This window comes from Rattus rattus, chromosome 10 (genome assembly GCF_011064425.1).
Source record: "Rattus rattus isolate New Zealand chromosome 10, Rrattus_CSIRO_v1, whole genome shotgun sequence".
Lineage (NCBI taxonomy): Eukaryota > Metazoa > Chordata > Mammalia > Rodentia > Muridae > Rattus > Rattus rattus.
In genome coordinates, this window is record NC_046163.1 from 733152 (window position 1) to 748919 (window position 15768).

The following is a 15768-nucleotide window of genomic DNA, read 5'->3' on the forward strand; positions in this document are numbered from 1 at the left end:
GAGAGGGGCCTTGTGGAGTCGACTAGCCTAGGTGATAAATCAGTGTAGCGGATTTTGTTCTATGATTTTCCTTTAGCCCAAACCGACCAGCGCAGAGCATTTCCCTGGCACAGTGATTGCTCTTAAGGCAGACCAATGAGATTTTTGTTCAACGGAAAGCAGAGCTCCAGGGCCTGCTGGATGTGAATAAGAAAGAATGACTGTCACTCACCCTAGAGAACTTTAAGGATAAACAGACACACAGAGCTGGTACTATATAAAGCAGATGGGGTGGCCGAGATCTCCTGACACTGCTGAGCCTCTGAAGCCACCAATCCACTTACCCCACTCCTTTCCATTTAGGAGGACAGTGGATTCTATAATTGCCAGCCTGATGCCACTAACAGCTGAAATCACCCTAACTGACATATTAATGGTGTAAGAGCTCCAAGTCTGCCTAATGAATGTAAGATACAAATCTGGGAGAAAATTAATTTCTAGAATATAGAGAATAGTAACTGACTCTAAGAAGTGGGCTCAAGAATTATGTAATGGAGGCTGGAAAGATGGCTCAGCAGTTGAGCATTTACTGCTCCTGCAGAAGACCTGGTTTTGCCCTATTACCACCACAGGGCAATTTACAACCATCTGTAACTCCAGTTCCAGGGGATTTGTTGCCCCTTGGGCTCCTGCATCATACGGTACACACACATACAACCATACACAAACACATTTGCACATAAAATTAAATGTATTTTAGGAAAGAAATCTGTAAGGGTAGGTGATCTAGTAACTCAGCAATACAACATCTGCCTACCATATGCAAGGCCGTGAGTTCAATCCCAATCTGTAGAAATCAGAAATGTGCATTCTCAGCAAATGTTACTTGTCATTAATAAGCAGATAAATTCACATTGACTTTCTCTGTATAAGTCAGATCACGTAGAGCAGCTTGTTACTGAGGGACAGCAGATGCAGAACACACACTTATTCAGAGATGCATTTTTCCTATTGTGGCATTATCTTATATATAAAACCATCACTGCCTTACTGGGATAGAGTCTCTGTCTAGGCAGGTCCAGCCTTTATATCCCCTGTACTCACACAGTGTAGGTACCCTTTTCCTGCATCAACTGATTTATGCTCTAGTTTTTTACCTCTGTCATTTAACGGGACAACAGGACTGGGAGGATAAAGTGCTGGCCAGGTAAGACCCCAAATCCACCACAAGATAAGTAGGGGATTCAAGTCTGGCAACTATGTCACAGGCCAGGCATGGTGGCATATGCCTGTAATCCTAGTACTTGGGAGGCAGAGACACTCCTCTGTGCATTTGAGGTTAGCCTTGACTACACAGCAAGTCTCTGTCTCAACATACAACAAAAGAGACTGTTGAACAAATGAAAGTTACACTGTAGTAATTCCCAGCTACATAAATCCCAGCGTGAAAGCTGAGAACGACTAAGCACTGGCAAAAGGCACCCTGACTTAGTCCACAGTTTAAGGCTTCTGAAAAACCACACTCCCCAAAGCCTAGGGCGATGATTCTTAACAGCGATTTTTCATGTATTCAAACACTCTGTGTCTCAAGTGATGGTAAGTTGACAAAACATTTTAACATTCTGATCATATAGTACTATATAACCAGTTCACTCCCAGACACACATTTCATATAAACACACACTTAACATTAAGTATTATTTATTTTTCAAGTTTAAAAGTTTTCTAAATACATATGTACAAGATAAATAAAACAAACTATTCTTAAAGAATCGCTGCATGGCAGAATTCGTAAACATACGAGGTCTTTTGTAAGGATACAAACATTTGTCATCAAACACAAAGAAAAACATTGAAAAGAAGCAAGCAAGGAGACCACCTTGACACAGACTGCCAGTAACTAAGAGGGACCAGGACAGACTCTCTGAACATCAGGAGAAAACCTCTTTTGCATTCCTCCTAGTGGCCTGGCCTTCCTTTTCTGTGTGGAGTGGCTTTCCTCAGAGTCACCAACCTCCTCTTCATCAGCCTGCGAAGGAGAGAGGGAGCGAAACACAACATCCACAGCGTTAATGGAAAACAGCTCTGAAATGCTATGTCCAGATAGTCTTTGTTTTAAGATTTTAGTGGGAATGTATTTCCTTCAAAAGCATCTTTGTCAAATATTTTTTGCATACTTTATTTTTTCATTTCAAACTTTACCAACTCAAAAAAAACCTAGGTATAATGATGTATGTCTACAACAATCAAGAGGTACCAAGCAGTGGTGACTCACACCTTTAATCCCAGCACTCAAGAGGCAGAAGCAGGTAGATCTCTGAGTTCAAGGCCATCCTGGTCTACAGATTGAGTTCCATGGCAACTACAGCTACACAGAAAAACCCTGTCTCAAAAAACTGGAACAAAGAAAAAACCAACAATAATAATCAAGAGGTTAAGATAGGATTACTGAGTTTTAGGCTAGCCTGGCCTACATAGTAAGTTCAAGCCAGCTAGGGTTACAAAACAAACAAAACCCAAACAAACAAAAAAACCCTTATCTCAAAAACAAACCAAAACACTATCAACTTAAATACCCCCTTTTCCATGAATGTGGTCCCATAAGAAATAAAACATTCCCTCCTAAGCCTGCCTTCTCATTATTGTTTAACTAGTGTCTGGCTCAGTGTTAAAAAGGACAAATCAGAAAAACTTGAATGAGTCACTGTACTTCTATCCCTGCTATTCGCAAGAACAGAAAACAATCAGGCAGATGCTGCCTGCCCTCTAGTGTTGTCAGAAGATGACGACTGTTAGATGAGCAGCTAAGCACTCTGCTGAATAATTTTAGATGGTTACAGTAGAAAGAATCCAATTCCCATTCCAGAGCAGTGTGGATTTAGAAAATTTAATAAATATTGTTTAGATATGTGGTCTATTTCTATCTAAGTGAATCTGGGATAGAGATCTGTATTCTTTTTTTAAAAAAAGACGTAGTGTGTTTTTGATTATGTGTCTGTGTGTGGGTTTGTGTACACAGGAGAGCAGGTACCCATGGAGTACAGAAGAGGGTGTCAGGTCCCTAAGCGCCGGAGTTAGAGGCAGTTGTGAGTCTCCTGACAGGAATGTTGGGTGTTGAATTAAGAGTCAGGAAAAGAGGAGCATGCCCTCCTAACCATTACACTGTCTCTCCAGCCCTAGGACATACATTATAGTATGTATATATTATATTAATTCTTTAAGAAGTTCATACAATGTATTTTGATGACATTCACTCCCTATTTCTCCCCGCCTACTCCCAGACCCATCCCCTATCTTTCTCCAATATTAAGCCATCTTTTTATTTTTAATTAAAATTTTTTTGACTGGGATGGAACTACTCTGTAGATCAGGCTGGCCTCCAACTCAGAGACTGACCTGCCTCCGCCTCCTGAGTGAGGTGACTAAAGACGCATCACCATGCTGGGCCTTGATTTTCTTTTTAAATATAACACACCAAGTCCAATTTGTACTGCCCATATAATACTCAGGCGTGTGGTTAACCTAAGGGAGGCCTTAAAGAAAAGTGACTCTCCATCCCCAGAGCTATCAACTGCCATCAGTTTTATTAGCGTCTCAGGGTTGGGAGCTCATTCCCCTCTCATCCCATAGATATACTAGTCAAACTGATCACATTAGCCAATAGCATACCTTTTGTTTCTGTCTTGCATGAGTCTCTGTCCACTGTCTTGCTTTCTTGACAAAAGCGATCTTGTTATATTTAAATTCTGAAGACTAAAATGAGTTCAGAGTTAAAACAGAGAAACTGATTTCTGTGATAAGCACCAGCTGAAATATTAGAGGTACAGATAAAGTAGGCTATAGTTGCTGAAAGAATGGGGATACGTACAATGTCAGCCATTAGTGGGTCATCAGGATTGGGCTCTGCCATGAGCAGCTGAATAGAGGTCAATACAGTGGCAATGTTGAGGGACGGTCTCCATGCACCCTATGTACAAATGAACAATTGCTTTTGTGTGACAGTGTGACATTGTTGAGCCAGGCATGGTGACCCATGCCTATAATCTCAGCACTTATAAGGTACAGGCAGAAGGACCAGGAGGTGGAAGGCCAACTTTGGCTAAGTGACACTGCCTCAAAAAATCAGAAAGAATGTGACACTGTATATAACTTAAGGACTTTCTGTTTGCTTGTTTAGACAGGGTTTTATGTAACCCAGGCTGGCCTTGAACTTGCTACATCAGTGAGGATGACAAACTTTAATTCCTAATCTTCCTGCACCACCACCCCCTTTTCTTTTCTTTTCTTTTCTTTCCTTTTCTTTCCTTTTCTTTAATGTCTCACTTAGCTTCCTTCCTTCCTTTCGTTGTTGAGACAGGGTTCCTCTAGCTGTCCTGGAACTCACACAGCTCACCTCCCAGAGTGCTACAATTACAGTCATGAGCTGCCATGCGCAGTTTGCTTTCCCCTTTCCAATGTCAAGAAAACAGATGTCAGAGTCAACTCTTAACCTTTCCTCACCTTTGGTGGCAATTTGAGAATATCTAGACAAATCCTTCCACTAGAATCAATGTTTGGATGATAGATTGGAGTCAGAAATCGGATCTGTGGTGGTTCAAATGGGTACCTGTGAATGTGTAAGAGGAGGAAATTATTTTAGTGCTGCTTCATGAATATACTGAGCCTTACAATTTACGGTGCCCATATACTCATGTGTGTGAAGCCATCCACCAGAGAGCATGGTTAACCTAAGGGAGGCCTTAAAGAAAAGTGACTCTCCATCCCCAGAGCTATCAACTGCCATCAGTTTTATTAGCGTCTCAGTTAGGGCTGGGAGCTCATTCTACACCTTAAAGCCTTCCTTGCTCACTAGTAGCTACCAACATTAAAGATGAATTAGAAAATTTTAGAAAGACAGCATTTGGAAGGCAGATTCCCACATTTACCAGTAATCAAAAATATTATCAATCAAAAAGTTGAAATAATGGTACTAAAAACACTCATAATCCCCTGACCTGCTAAATACTATCAAGTATCTATTAAGTATAAGAATACTGTCCTATTATGATACCATTATATCTGTGAAAGTTTTTAAAAAGAATTCCCCAGTTATCATTTACCATTCAAACTTCCTTGTCTCCAAATTAAAAAAAAAAAAAAAAAAAAAAAAAGGATGATTTTATTTACTTTTATGTGTGGTTGCCGGCACATATATGTGCCTGTATACCATTAACATGCCTGGTGCTCAGAGGCCAGAAGAGGGTGTCTGAGCCCCTGGAACTGGGGTATAGGCAGATGGGAGCTGCCATGTGGGTGCTGGGACCTGAACCCAGATCCTGTAGGAACAGCATTAAGTCATCTTTCCAGTCCCTGTATCCAAGTATTTTTACAGCTGTGTTTTTCAAACAGGCTCCACCTGGACTTCCACATTGGATTTAGGTATCAGATCTCTTCAGGGACAAACAAACCTTGCGAAGTTCTAGTCTATTCAGAATTGATGTGACATAATTATTAATTACTCATTCAGGCTTGACAAGTTTGTCCAGGCTCCCACCATGGTACAGACATTTCCAGTGTTAATAGTTAAGATCCTCATTTCATCTCTCGTCACGCTACACAGAACTCCAGCTCCAACTCACCTGACTGGAGCCTTATAAGACACTTGACTGAAGGGGCCTTGACTTGACCAAGGTGGAGAGAACAATGGTGGGCGCCAAGGGCTGGTGTCAGGGAAGACTGGAGGGGGTGGATTTTTGATGGATATGAAGTTACAGTTTGAGAAGATGAGTAAGTTCTAGATTTAATATTAATGATTACACAATATACTAGGTGGTGGTGGCACTGCTTTTAATCCCAGCAGAAGCAGGTGGATCTCTGGGTTAGAGGCCAGCCTGGTCTATAGAACAAGTTCCAGGACAGCCAGGGCTACACAGAGAAATCCTGCCTCTAAAATCTAAAACAAAGACCAAAGCAACCAAACAAACAAACAAAAACCACAATAATGTTAAATTTACACCTAAAATGGCTACAAGGGTCAATTCTATATTATATAAAAAATATATTTACATTTTTTATAAAGGGAGGGGCTCAGTTCCAATGTGGTCCATAGTTTATAGAGAAGGAAACTGAACTCCAAAGAGACAAAAACAACATACCACAGTCCTAGTCATGGTTCTTAACTGCTACACTTAATGGCCTAAATAGTGTACTGTCTGTCTTTCAGTGGCTGTGCCTTACCTTATAAACTGACTCTAATTCACACTCACCTTTCAGGAACGATAACTTCCAGTGTGAAAATACCTTTCTCATAAGGTGTATTGGCTCCACCTAGTATTTCTTGAGAAAAGAAAGGAAGAAAAGTTATAAGAGGATTTAGCTCAGTAGAGCACTGACCTAGCATATAAACCCCAAGTTGAGCAGGAAACAGTGTATGAGCCACACATGGTGGCACAAGTTGAAATTCTAGTACTTCAAAGGCAGGAGAATTAGAAAGTCAAAGTCATCCCAGGTTATATCAAAAGTTTGAGACCAATCTAGGCTACATGAGACCCTTTTCCAAAAGCAAACAACAACAGAATCTGTTTCAAATGAACCTAATAAGATCTATAGTTCAAGGACTAAGGGCTAGAGAGGTGCTCAGCAGTTAAAGTGCTCAATGTCCTACCAAAGGACCAGAGCTCCAATCTTGGCACCCATATCAGGTAGCTTACAACTGTGGCCTGTATCTAACTCAAGAGGATCTGATGCCCTCTTCTGGCTCTGTTAGGCACAACTTATAGGAGCTGTTTTTCTCCTTCCACCATATGGATCCACTGTCCTTGTCCCACTACCACCCAACAAAATCCTTATTGAGACAAAATCTCATTCTGTAGCCTAGCTGGTTTCAGACTTGAAGCAATCCTTTCTCTTGCCTTAGCCTTCAGAATCCTGGGATTGTCAGCATGTGCTACCAACACTCAGCTTAATTACAAACCAGTACAAGACATAAGTCAAACACCAAGCAATCAACTGAGGAAGGAAGATTGCAGGGACCTTTCACCTTACTACGCACTACTTTAATACATATCAATGTGTGAAAATTCAGAACAATCTTCAACAGGGCAGGCACGACGGGATACCTACGAGCTCGCAAATTATCCATTTTGTCCTTTTCCTGCCAGCACGTGACGCCTGGGGGAGGTTCGAGGGCTAGCATGTGCAGTTCTTTCTTCAGGCGTGAAGCTCTCTGCATGGTCTCAAGTGAAAGGAACCATAAACAGTTCCCTGCTCCACACTAAGGGCTGGCGGGGTGTACTGGAAAAGAAAAGAAGCAACCATGAAATAGCCACACTGACTAGCAATTTCAGCACAGCTTCAATTTAATGAAGAACAGATTTTTATTCCTCTTTGTGACAAAAGGAGTCTGACTTTTTCCATTTCTGCATCAACTTTTGGTCTACACATACAAATAATAATAATTGTAAAAGTTTAAATTGAATGTCTGCTTCCATTAATAAGTTATCAAGTTATAAGAATAGAGCCTGGGTCCGATTCTGCTCACAAATATATCCTAAGTATGCCTGGGCAGTGAGGGACTGGACAGACTGTGCAGTCTTTATGCTCTGTGAGAGCAGGGGAAAGCAGCCAACACGTGGAGGTACGTGCAAGCTAGTGTTTCAGTGTTTGCCAGTCTCTCCGTGTATCATGGACTCTGTATTCTCTTTATCCTTCATGGAACTCACCCTGTCAATCAGCCCATCACGCCTAACATTCTAAACTTTCTCTGAGGTCTCTCTCACCTGAAGTAACACCACAAACACATCCACTCGATCAGCAACCACCTAAAGAACACTATTGCTTTGCTGTACATCACACATACAACATCACACATTATAGCTAGCTTTGCTATAGTTTTGTGAACACATCGTCCTCTCTTTCTTTCTTGCAGTGCTTTGTTCCTAAGTTTTCCTCAGCTTTTGCCCAGGCTGTCCTTGAGCTCACTCTAGTAAGCCTGCAAACTTGCAATTTTCCTACCTCAGCCTACAAAGTAGTTGGGATTAGAAGTCTGGGTCACCAAGTCCAGCTAATGAATATATTCTTAATTTTAGTCCATTTAAAATCTTTCCCATACTCTCACATTTAAAGATATTTTCCTATGTATTCTTTATGTTTAATATACATATACATATATATGTATGTGTGAATATATAACTTTTGGGCTGGAGTGATGGTCCAGTGGTTATAATCACTTGTTGCCAGAGGACCCGGGTTTGATTCCCAGCACCCATCTGGCAGCTCACAAGCTCTCACAACACCTCAGGTGCCAGGTATGCAGGTGGTACACAGACACACATGCAGGCCAAACACTTAAAATAAAAATAACTAAAAAATATAATTTTGCTCTTTTTACTTAAATCTTTTGGCTATGAGTAATTGTTTTTTGTGCATAGTAAGAGGTAGAAGGTCCAATTTTAATTTTCCCCCCAAAATAACCAATTGTCTGAGCACTATTTAAAAAAAAAAAAGAAAAAAGGAAACTCCACCCTTCTAACATTACCATAAATTCATTTTCAAACATGTGTGGATCTGTTTTGAGTATTCTAGATTTGTTCCATTCATTATCTAGAATATTCTGAATCAAACTCCACTGTTCCAGTTACCTCAGTTTATTTATTTTTCATTTCTAATGTAAATTAAAAATGTTGTTTCAGTTCAGGGGCTGGGGATTAGACTTAGTGGTAGGACATTTGCCTAGTATGAGCAAGACCCTGCGCTACTAGGCGAGTGTGAGGGGTAGGGGAAGGCTGCAAGCAAACCAGTCATTAGGTAAGTAAGTATTGCACATATTATGCTGGGCATGGGCAGGACACAACTATACTTTCAACAATCGGGAGGCTGAGGTGGGAAGAAGATCAGCAACACACTGCCATCCTTGAGGCCAGTGGTGTATATGGGACCCTGTCTTAAACAAACTCACTGGTATGTACTTAGAGCACTAAGCAAGCTGAAGTAGGATTATTCTAAGTCTGAGGTCAGCCTGGGCCACAGGGTGGGGTCCTCTGTATTAGTTTTCTTCTTCTTACAGCAAAATCCACGACACAGGCGACTCAAGAAAAGGAAGTGTATATTCTGGGTCAGAGCCTGAGGATGCAGTCTATCCAGGGTAGTGGAGATGACAGCACTGCAGGACTAGGAGGAAGCTGGTCACCCTGCACCCACGTTTGCCTTTTTACTCAGTATGGGACTCCTGTCTGTAGAATGATCCCACCCATATTTATGGTTACTCTTCCCACCTTAATTAATTCAATCTAGACATCTTCTTACAGACATGCCCAGAAGTCTATCTCCTAGGTGATCTAGATCCTATACTTAAGTTGACAATATTAACATCTCCCCCTGTAGTGGCTTGAATAGCATTGGCCTCTACAGACTCTTGTGTTTGAATGCATGGCTCTCAGGGAATGGCACTATAAGGAGATGTAGCCTTGTTGGAGGAAGTGTGTGTATAACTGTGGGAGTGGGTTTTGAGGTCTCCAATGCTTAAGCTCCACCCAGTATGGAATTCCAGTTTCCTCCTGGCTGCCTGCAGAAGACAGTCTCCTACTGCTGCCTTAGGATCAAGACATAGCATTCTCTGCTCTTCCAGCACTAAGTCTGCTTGCACAATGATGCCATGCTTCGTGTCATGATAATAAACTGAACCTCTGAAACTGTAAACCAGCCCCAATGAAATGTTTTCCTTTTATAAGAGTTGGGATTGGTCATAATGTCTCCTCCAACCCTAAGTTGGTCCCATAGTCTTCTGCCTCAGCTCCCCGTATGCTAGAACTCCATCACGTTCGGTCTTGTTATTGGTTTCTAACATGTTATTTATATCCTTTAAAACTGCTGAGTCTTGCTCAGAATGCCCTATGTGTGCTTCAAAAGAGACAGTTCAGTTGTTAAAATGCTTGATATTTTGAGGATCTGAGTTTAATCCAGAAACCTCATAAAAAGTTGTGTTGGTACACAAGTTTAATCACAACACTAGGGGAGAGAGGAGAGAGAAATAACTCTTGTTAAGTTGTCCTCTGACCTTCCCAAAGGTGCTCTGATGTACACCCCATAATAATGATGAAATAAAAGGTATTGATGACATACACAAAAATCTAATTATTTAATGCAGATCAAAAATATCTCCACAGCTACCAAAAAAAAAAAAAAAAAAGTTTAGCCAGTGGTGGAGATATAACTCTGCAGTAATATCATTTGAGAGGCTGAGGCAGGAGGATTACTCAAAAATTTATACCAGCCTGATCTACAAGTCAAGTTCCAGACCAGACAGGGATACATACAAGATCCTGTCTCAAACAAAACAAAATAAAACAAAAAAAGAGGGCGCAGAAGCAGGCACAATTAAGAGCACTTGCTGCTTTTGCAGAGGACCTGGGTTTGATCCCCAACACCCACATGGTGTCTCATAACACCTGCATGGTCTCATAACCATCCATCTTCAGTTCCAGGGGATCCAACAGGCATGCACGTGATCCACATAAATGCATGTATGCAAAACATTTATACATACAACATAAAAATTAACTGGTGCTTTGACTCCCCTTCCATATAACAGAAAAAAAATCTCAGAATAATTTAATATCTTAATTTACATTTTGTTTTGTATCCTAATTTTCTTTCTCTCTCTCTTTTAAAGACAAGGGTTTCTCTTTGTAGTCCTTTGACTGTCCTGCAACTCGCTTTGTAGATGAGGCTGACCTCAAACTCAAAGACTGGCTTGCCTCTGCTGGGATTGAAGTCGTGCTCAGACTCTATCATTTCTATTACATTGCTATTGGGGGTAAGGTATTGGGGAGGGGCAGTATCTGGCTTACACTTCCATATCACAGTACATTGTTGAAGGAAGCCAGGACAGGCACTCATACAAGACAGGAACCTGGAGGAAGGAGGTGATGCAGAGGCCACAGAGGGGTGCTGCTTACTGGCTTGCTCCCCATGACTTATTCAAAGCATTGCTATTTTATACAGTAATCTGAAGGCCTATTTTCAGTAAAACAAAACTCTTACAAATATAGGGGACTGGAAAAATATCTTAGCAGGGGGTTGGGGGATGGGGTGTTAAAGCACTTGCTGCATAGGCCTGACAACTTGATTTGATCCCAGTAATCCACAGTAGGAGAGAACAATCTCCACAACATTGTCTTTGGACAGTCAATTACAACAAAACTAGAATTATAATCTGTATCTTTATATAAAATAAGAACACAGTGGAACACATGCTAGTCAGACTAGAATGAGAAAAAATAAGGCAGTTTCTTCTCAAAGAAGCCACCAGACTATTATAGCAACTGATACTAAGTAACTATGATACAAAGTCCTCTGGGGTGAGAGAGAGATGGTTTAGCTGTTAAGAGTCCAGAGGACCCAACACAATTCCCAACACGCATCTGACATCTCATAACTGACATCTTCCTCTGTCCTCCGTGGGCAACAGGCACACCCGTGGTGCGCATACGTATATGCAGACAAACACTCATATACATGAAATAAAAATTCAAAAAGTCCTTTGGCATAAAAGCCACTTGTTATGGTGCATTTTCTGAATATAAAGGTTCTTCGCAGAGCTCCAGGAGCTTGGTGGCACCTAACTGGAGGCGCCTAGGCGTTAGTCAGTTCCAGGTCAGCCTGGGCTACAGCGACACCTGTCTTACAAACAACAAAATGAACGAAACCCCCAACCAAATAACCATAACAAAAAAGTTCCTTACACTACAGCTCCAAAAGGTGTTTTCCTTTTAATTGTTTTAAACCGGCGTTTTCTGCCTCTTTTCCAGTAATCACTCCCCACAAACGTATGTTTACAACTGCCCGGACTATTCATTAAATTCCTTCTCACCTATGTGTGAGGCCACATCAAAGGACAGCCCTCCATCTCTAGTCTTTCCACCCTCTGTGCTTCTTCATAAATCTTCAGTCTGTACCGCTGACTCGCCTCAGACCCCAGAGCGCCGGCGTTTTGTTTTGTGCCCCAGGCCTGCGGCGATTAATCAAGGCACAGAACCTGGATAGGCAGCACCGAGGCACAGCCTTGGCGCGCCCAGGGCGGTTCTCTCTCCCGGGGCGGCTTCCCCAGACTCACCGCGACGTCGGGTACGTCCCCTCAGGTGGCTCCTACAGCACTCCTCAGCAGCCCGGCTTTCCGCGGCGCGCGTCTGCAGTGCCCAGGCTGAACCCGGGAGACCGTTGAAATGACTCCACCCCCATCCTAGAGAGTACTGTGATTGGTCCGCAGCAAACCCGGAGAGACGCGCGCCCGCTTATTGGCCAGCGCTCCGAGCGTGCGTTCGCTCACGCAGGGCTCAAATTCGCGCGCGCGCACCCGCGTCCGGAATTCCCAGTTCCAGCTGACGCAGTGGTTGGAAGATACTTACAGGGGAGGGAAAAAAGGCAACCGGACACTTAGTCTGGAAAAGTGACTGCTGAATAGCTGCTTTTCTTTCTTTGTTTTGGTTCTTTGGGACGGGTTCTCTCGCGATGCAGCTCCTGCTTAGCTTGGAACTTGCTGTGTAGCTCAGGCTAGCCTGAGACTCCTAGCACTCCTGCATCAGCCTCCCAAGTTCTAGAATTAGGCCTGCGCCACGTCGCCCAGGCTTTAAGTAATGTCAGGGGAAACTTTTCTACTTCATCTAAGACCAGCAGTCGAAAGATAAAAAAATGTTAGTCGAGCACGGTGGCGCAGGCATGTTGAAATAAAAAGATTTGAGAATTTGAGACCAGCCTTGACCAAGTACGTAGATTTCCTCCAGCTGAAAAAAAAATTTATTTTTTAAATATATAATTCTGGTGAACAAAGCATTCCATCAGGACTCTGAAGAATAAAGTGGACAGGGTAAATTTCTTTACCATTGGACGTGTTCATATGGAAGCTGAAGTTAGGGGTTAATGCAAGAGATCCTTTGCACTATGAGGAAGTTAAGGACTGCCCCCTTCCCTCTCCCTTCACTGTGCTGAAAAGCAAGCCCAGCTCTTCCTACATACTGTGCCAGCTTTTGATCCCTGAGTCACTCACCAACCACGGAATAAATGACTTTCAGGTGTTCTTCCACCTCTAGAAAGATAATCGTTTCTGAACAACCAAGTGCATGCTTATAACCAAGTCAGCTTTGATGGCCCAGCTGGGGATGCCGGAAGTGGATAGTCCTTGGGAGAGAGGAAAGCGTAAGATCTGAGACTGCAGAAATAGAATTGGTTTCAGCTATGGGAACCCTGGGGCCAGGACCGAAACCCAGCCAAGCAACCACCCTTTCTCTACCACTGCCCCTAGCTTATTGTACAGTTTCATAGCATAGGCCTAGCAATCGGTCTTTGTGAACTAAGCTAATGTAATTTTGGCTACTGCGGTGGTTTCTGCATTCAGGCCAAACTGATGTTAAGCGCAACTGGTTCCTCGTGGAGGTTGTCGCATGGTGTGTTTTGTCTTCTGGAGACCCTCATGTTCACTAGGACTCTGACTCTGCTCTGGGCTTTCTCACTTTAGTAGTGGGACTGAGTCAGTGAGTAGCTAGTGAATTAGGTGAAGTGTTACAAACTTAGGAGCTGTAGAGTCATGCAACAGTCTGATGTGATTTTCAATCTGCTGTATTCATGGTTAGGATTTATTCGTTGCGGTGAAGTGTTTTCGCTTACTACTTGGGAATTACTGCGGCAGGCATTCATGCAGTCTAACAATATCTAATTTTCTGGGCATCTTTTCTTGATCTCCCTACTCCAGCAGTGACTGTATGCCCATTAGTTCTGTCTTCGGAACTGAAACGGAACCTTCTTTGAAAAACAGAGTTTAAAATGTCCCTGAGAAATGGCACAGATTGCATTGAGTTGGATCAAAGGAAAGAGGGAAAAGACAAAGAGGAAAGGCCCCATTCTAGCGAAAGTTTCCATTTGTCCACTAGAGGGAGGTATGTTAACTGGTGGGAATAGAGGCCAAAAAGATTGCTCTATATGCTAGTTTCAAACAATTAATTAATTAATTTAGGATGTTTTGAGACAGGGTCTCATGATGCAGCCCTAATTGGCCTCCAACTCATAGAGATCTGTCCGTCTTTGCCTACCAAGTTCTGGGTTCAAAGACATGTACCCTTGTTTAGGAGAGGGTGTTTGTTTGTTTGTTTGTTTGTTTTGGCAAAAGCCTCATTCTGAACCTCAGCACAATTCTCCTGCCTGGGTATTATCACTATTTACTTTATTTTGTTCATTTGAGGGAAGGTCCTAGTTAGCTCAAGCAGGCCCCAAGACTAGTCTAGAACTCTAAGTGATAGGATTATAAGCCTCTGCCACCACGGCAAGCCAGTCATTGTTTTTTAGAAGTAGAGTGTTCTAAAGTGGCAATTAAAGTGTGAGTATGGAAAATTATTACTTAATAAAAATCTGGGTTGGATCAGTTGTTATTTACTTAGTGAGTGAGTGTAGTGTGCGGTATGTGTGTGTTGTGTCTACATGAGGCACATTCGAGTGTGTAAGTATGTGCACCTAGGTAGCTCTTGTGGACTCCAGGGTGGTGGGGGTCTTCCTCTATTTCTCTATACCCTACTGTTTGAGGAGAGGGTCTCTCACAGATCCAGAAGCACGTCGTTTTAAGTAAACTGGCTGGCCTGCCAGTTCTTGAGATTCACCAGGTATTTTCCAATGCAGGCGTTATAGGTACAATCAGCTGTGCCTGGCTTTTTATGTTGGTGCTGGGCACTCGAACTCAGGTCCTCATGCTTACAAAGCAAGTACTTTTACCCACTGAGCCATCTTCCCAGACCAGTTATTTTGAAAATATAAAAAAAGTATTTAATTTGTACACAGGATTGTTTGTTTGGACTTAACTTGTAGTTACAAATATTTTATTAGAGAGATGGAGAGTTTGTCTTAGTAGGGGGAATACTTGCTATTCAATCTTGAGGACTTTAAGTTCAGATCCCAGCACCTATTTATCAAGTTGAATGGTGCCCTCTTCTGGCATTGGTGTGTACTTACACATACCTGTGTGCAGACACTCATGCAGGCACACACATGTCAATACATTGGCACAGTCATAGGAAATAATCGAAGCCATGGAGCCGGGACAGCTGTTTGACACAGTTCCATCGAGGCTGCGCCGAGCGCTATGGTCCACGGCTGTCCTTCTGTCTCTTGCTTTTAGGTTTTGGTGTCCACATGCTGCATTCTTGGGGACTTTCTGCATTATGGTTCATATGATGTCTTTTCTTTAGAAAATTATGTCTGAGTCATTTTTAGGAAAATCCTTTCTCATTTCAGGGAAACAACTTTCTCTGGCCACTATGTGGAAGTCTTCCCTATGTCCTGAAGATTGTGATGAGCTCAGATAACCAGAAGCTAGAAATTTCTAGATGAGGCTATGAATCTAGGACTCTTCTTGGTGTATCCACCCCTAAGCAAACAGTATAATTGGTACAGAGTAAACAGAAGTAATCGGCAAGCTCTGACTGGCCTGGAGAATTAGAAACAGACTCTAAGCCTCTTTTTACAATATCCTTAGAGCTCTCTGAAAATGCAGTATAAAGATTATAGGGGTAGTCATTCAGGGTACACCCCTGGGGGAATAGAGCTCAGTAAATAAGATTGACTAAAATAACCTTCCCTACTTTTTAGAGTAGATGATGAAATGATAAAGTAAAAGGAGTTAGGTGTTAGTATTTGCTATGCATAAAAGGACCGGTTCAGATACTCTCTTGCCAGCCTAAAAGCAGGCTGTCATATAATAAGTGTGTTTGCCTTGACGAAGACATACTTTGGATTCTTTGAATTGGAGTTATAGGACTCATAATAAAAATA

General features: G+C 42.3%; 1 protein-coding gene across 1 annotated transcript; it reads right to left on the bottom strand.

Moving 5' to 3' along the window:
- Positions 1 to 1663: 1663 nt before the first annotated feature.
- On the bottom strand, positions 1664 to 7246 carry Ube2t (ubiquitin conjugating enzyme E2 T). The gene is made up of 6 exons (XM_032915038.1): positions 7081 to 7246; positions 6225 to 6294; positions 4480 to 4585; positions 3848 to 3946; positions 3649 to 3732; positions 1664 to 2008 (listed from the first exon to the last, which is right to left on the bottom strand). The coding sequence occupies exons 1-6, from the start codon at positions 7187 to 7189 to the stop codon at positions 1880 to 1882; spliced, it is 597 nt and encodes a 198-aa protein (XP_032770929.1). The 5' UTR covers positions 7190 to 7246; the 3' UTR covers positions 1664 to 1879.
- Positions 7247 to 15768: the final 8522 nt, after the last annotated feature.

Bases quoted from the DNA above. Each gene is read 5' to 3' on its own strand.
- Ube2t (XM_032915038.1), bottom strand. From the start codon at position 7,189: ATGCAGAGAGCTTCACGCCTGAAGAAAGAACTGCACATGCTAGCCCTC. The intron at 4,586-6,224 runs GTGAGTGTGAAT...ACACATTCACAG, and splicing joins GAAGTTATCGTTCCTGAAAG to GTACCCATTTGAACCACCAC. The intron at 2,009-3,648 runs GTATGCTATTGG...TCTCCTTCGCAG, and splicing joins ATGCAAGACAGAAACAAAAG to GCTGATGAAGAGGAGGTTGG.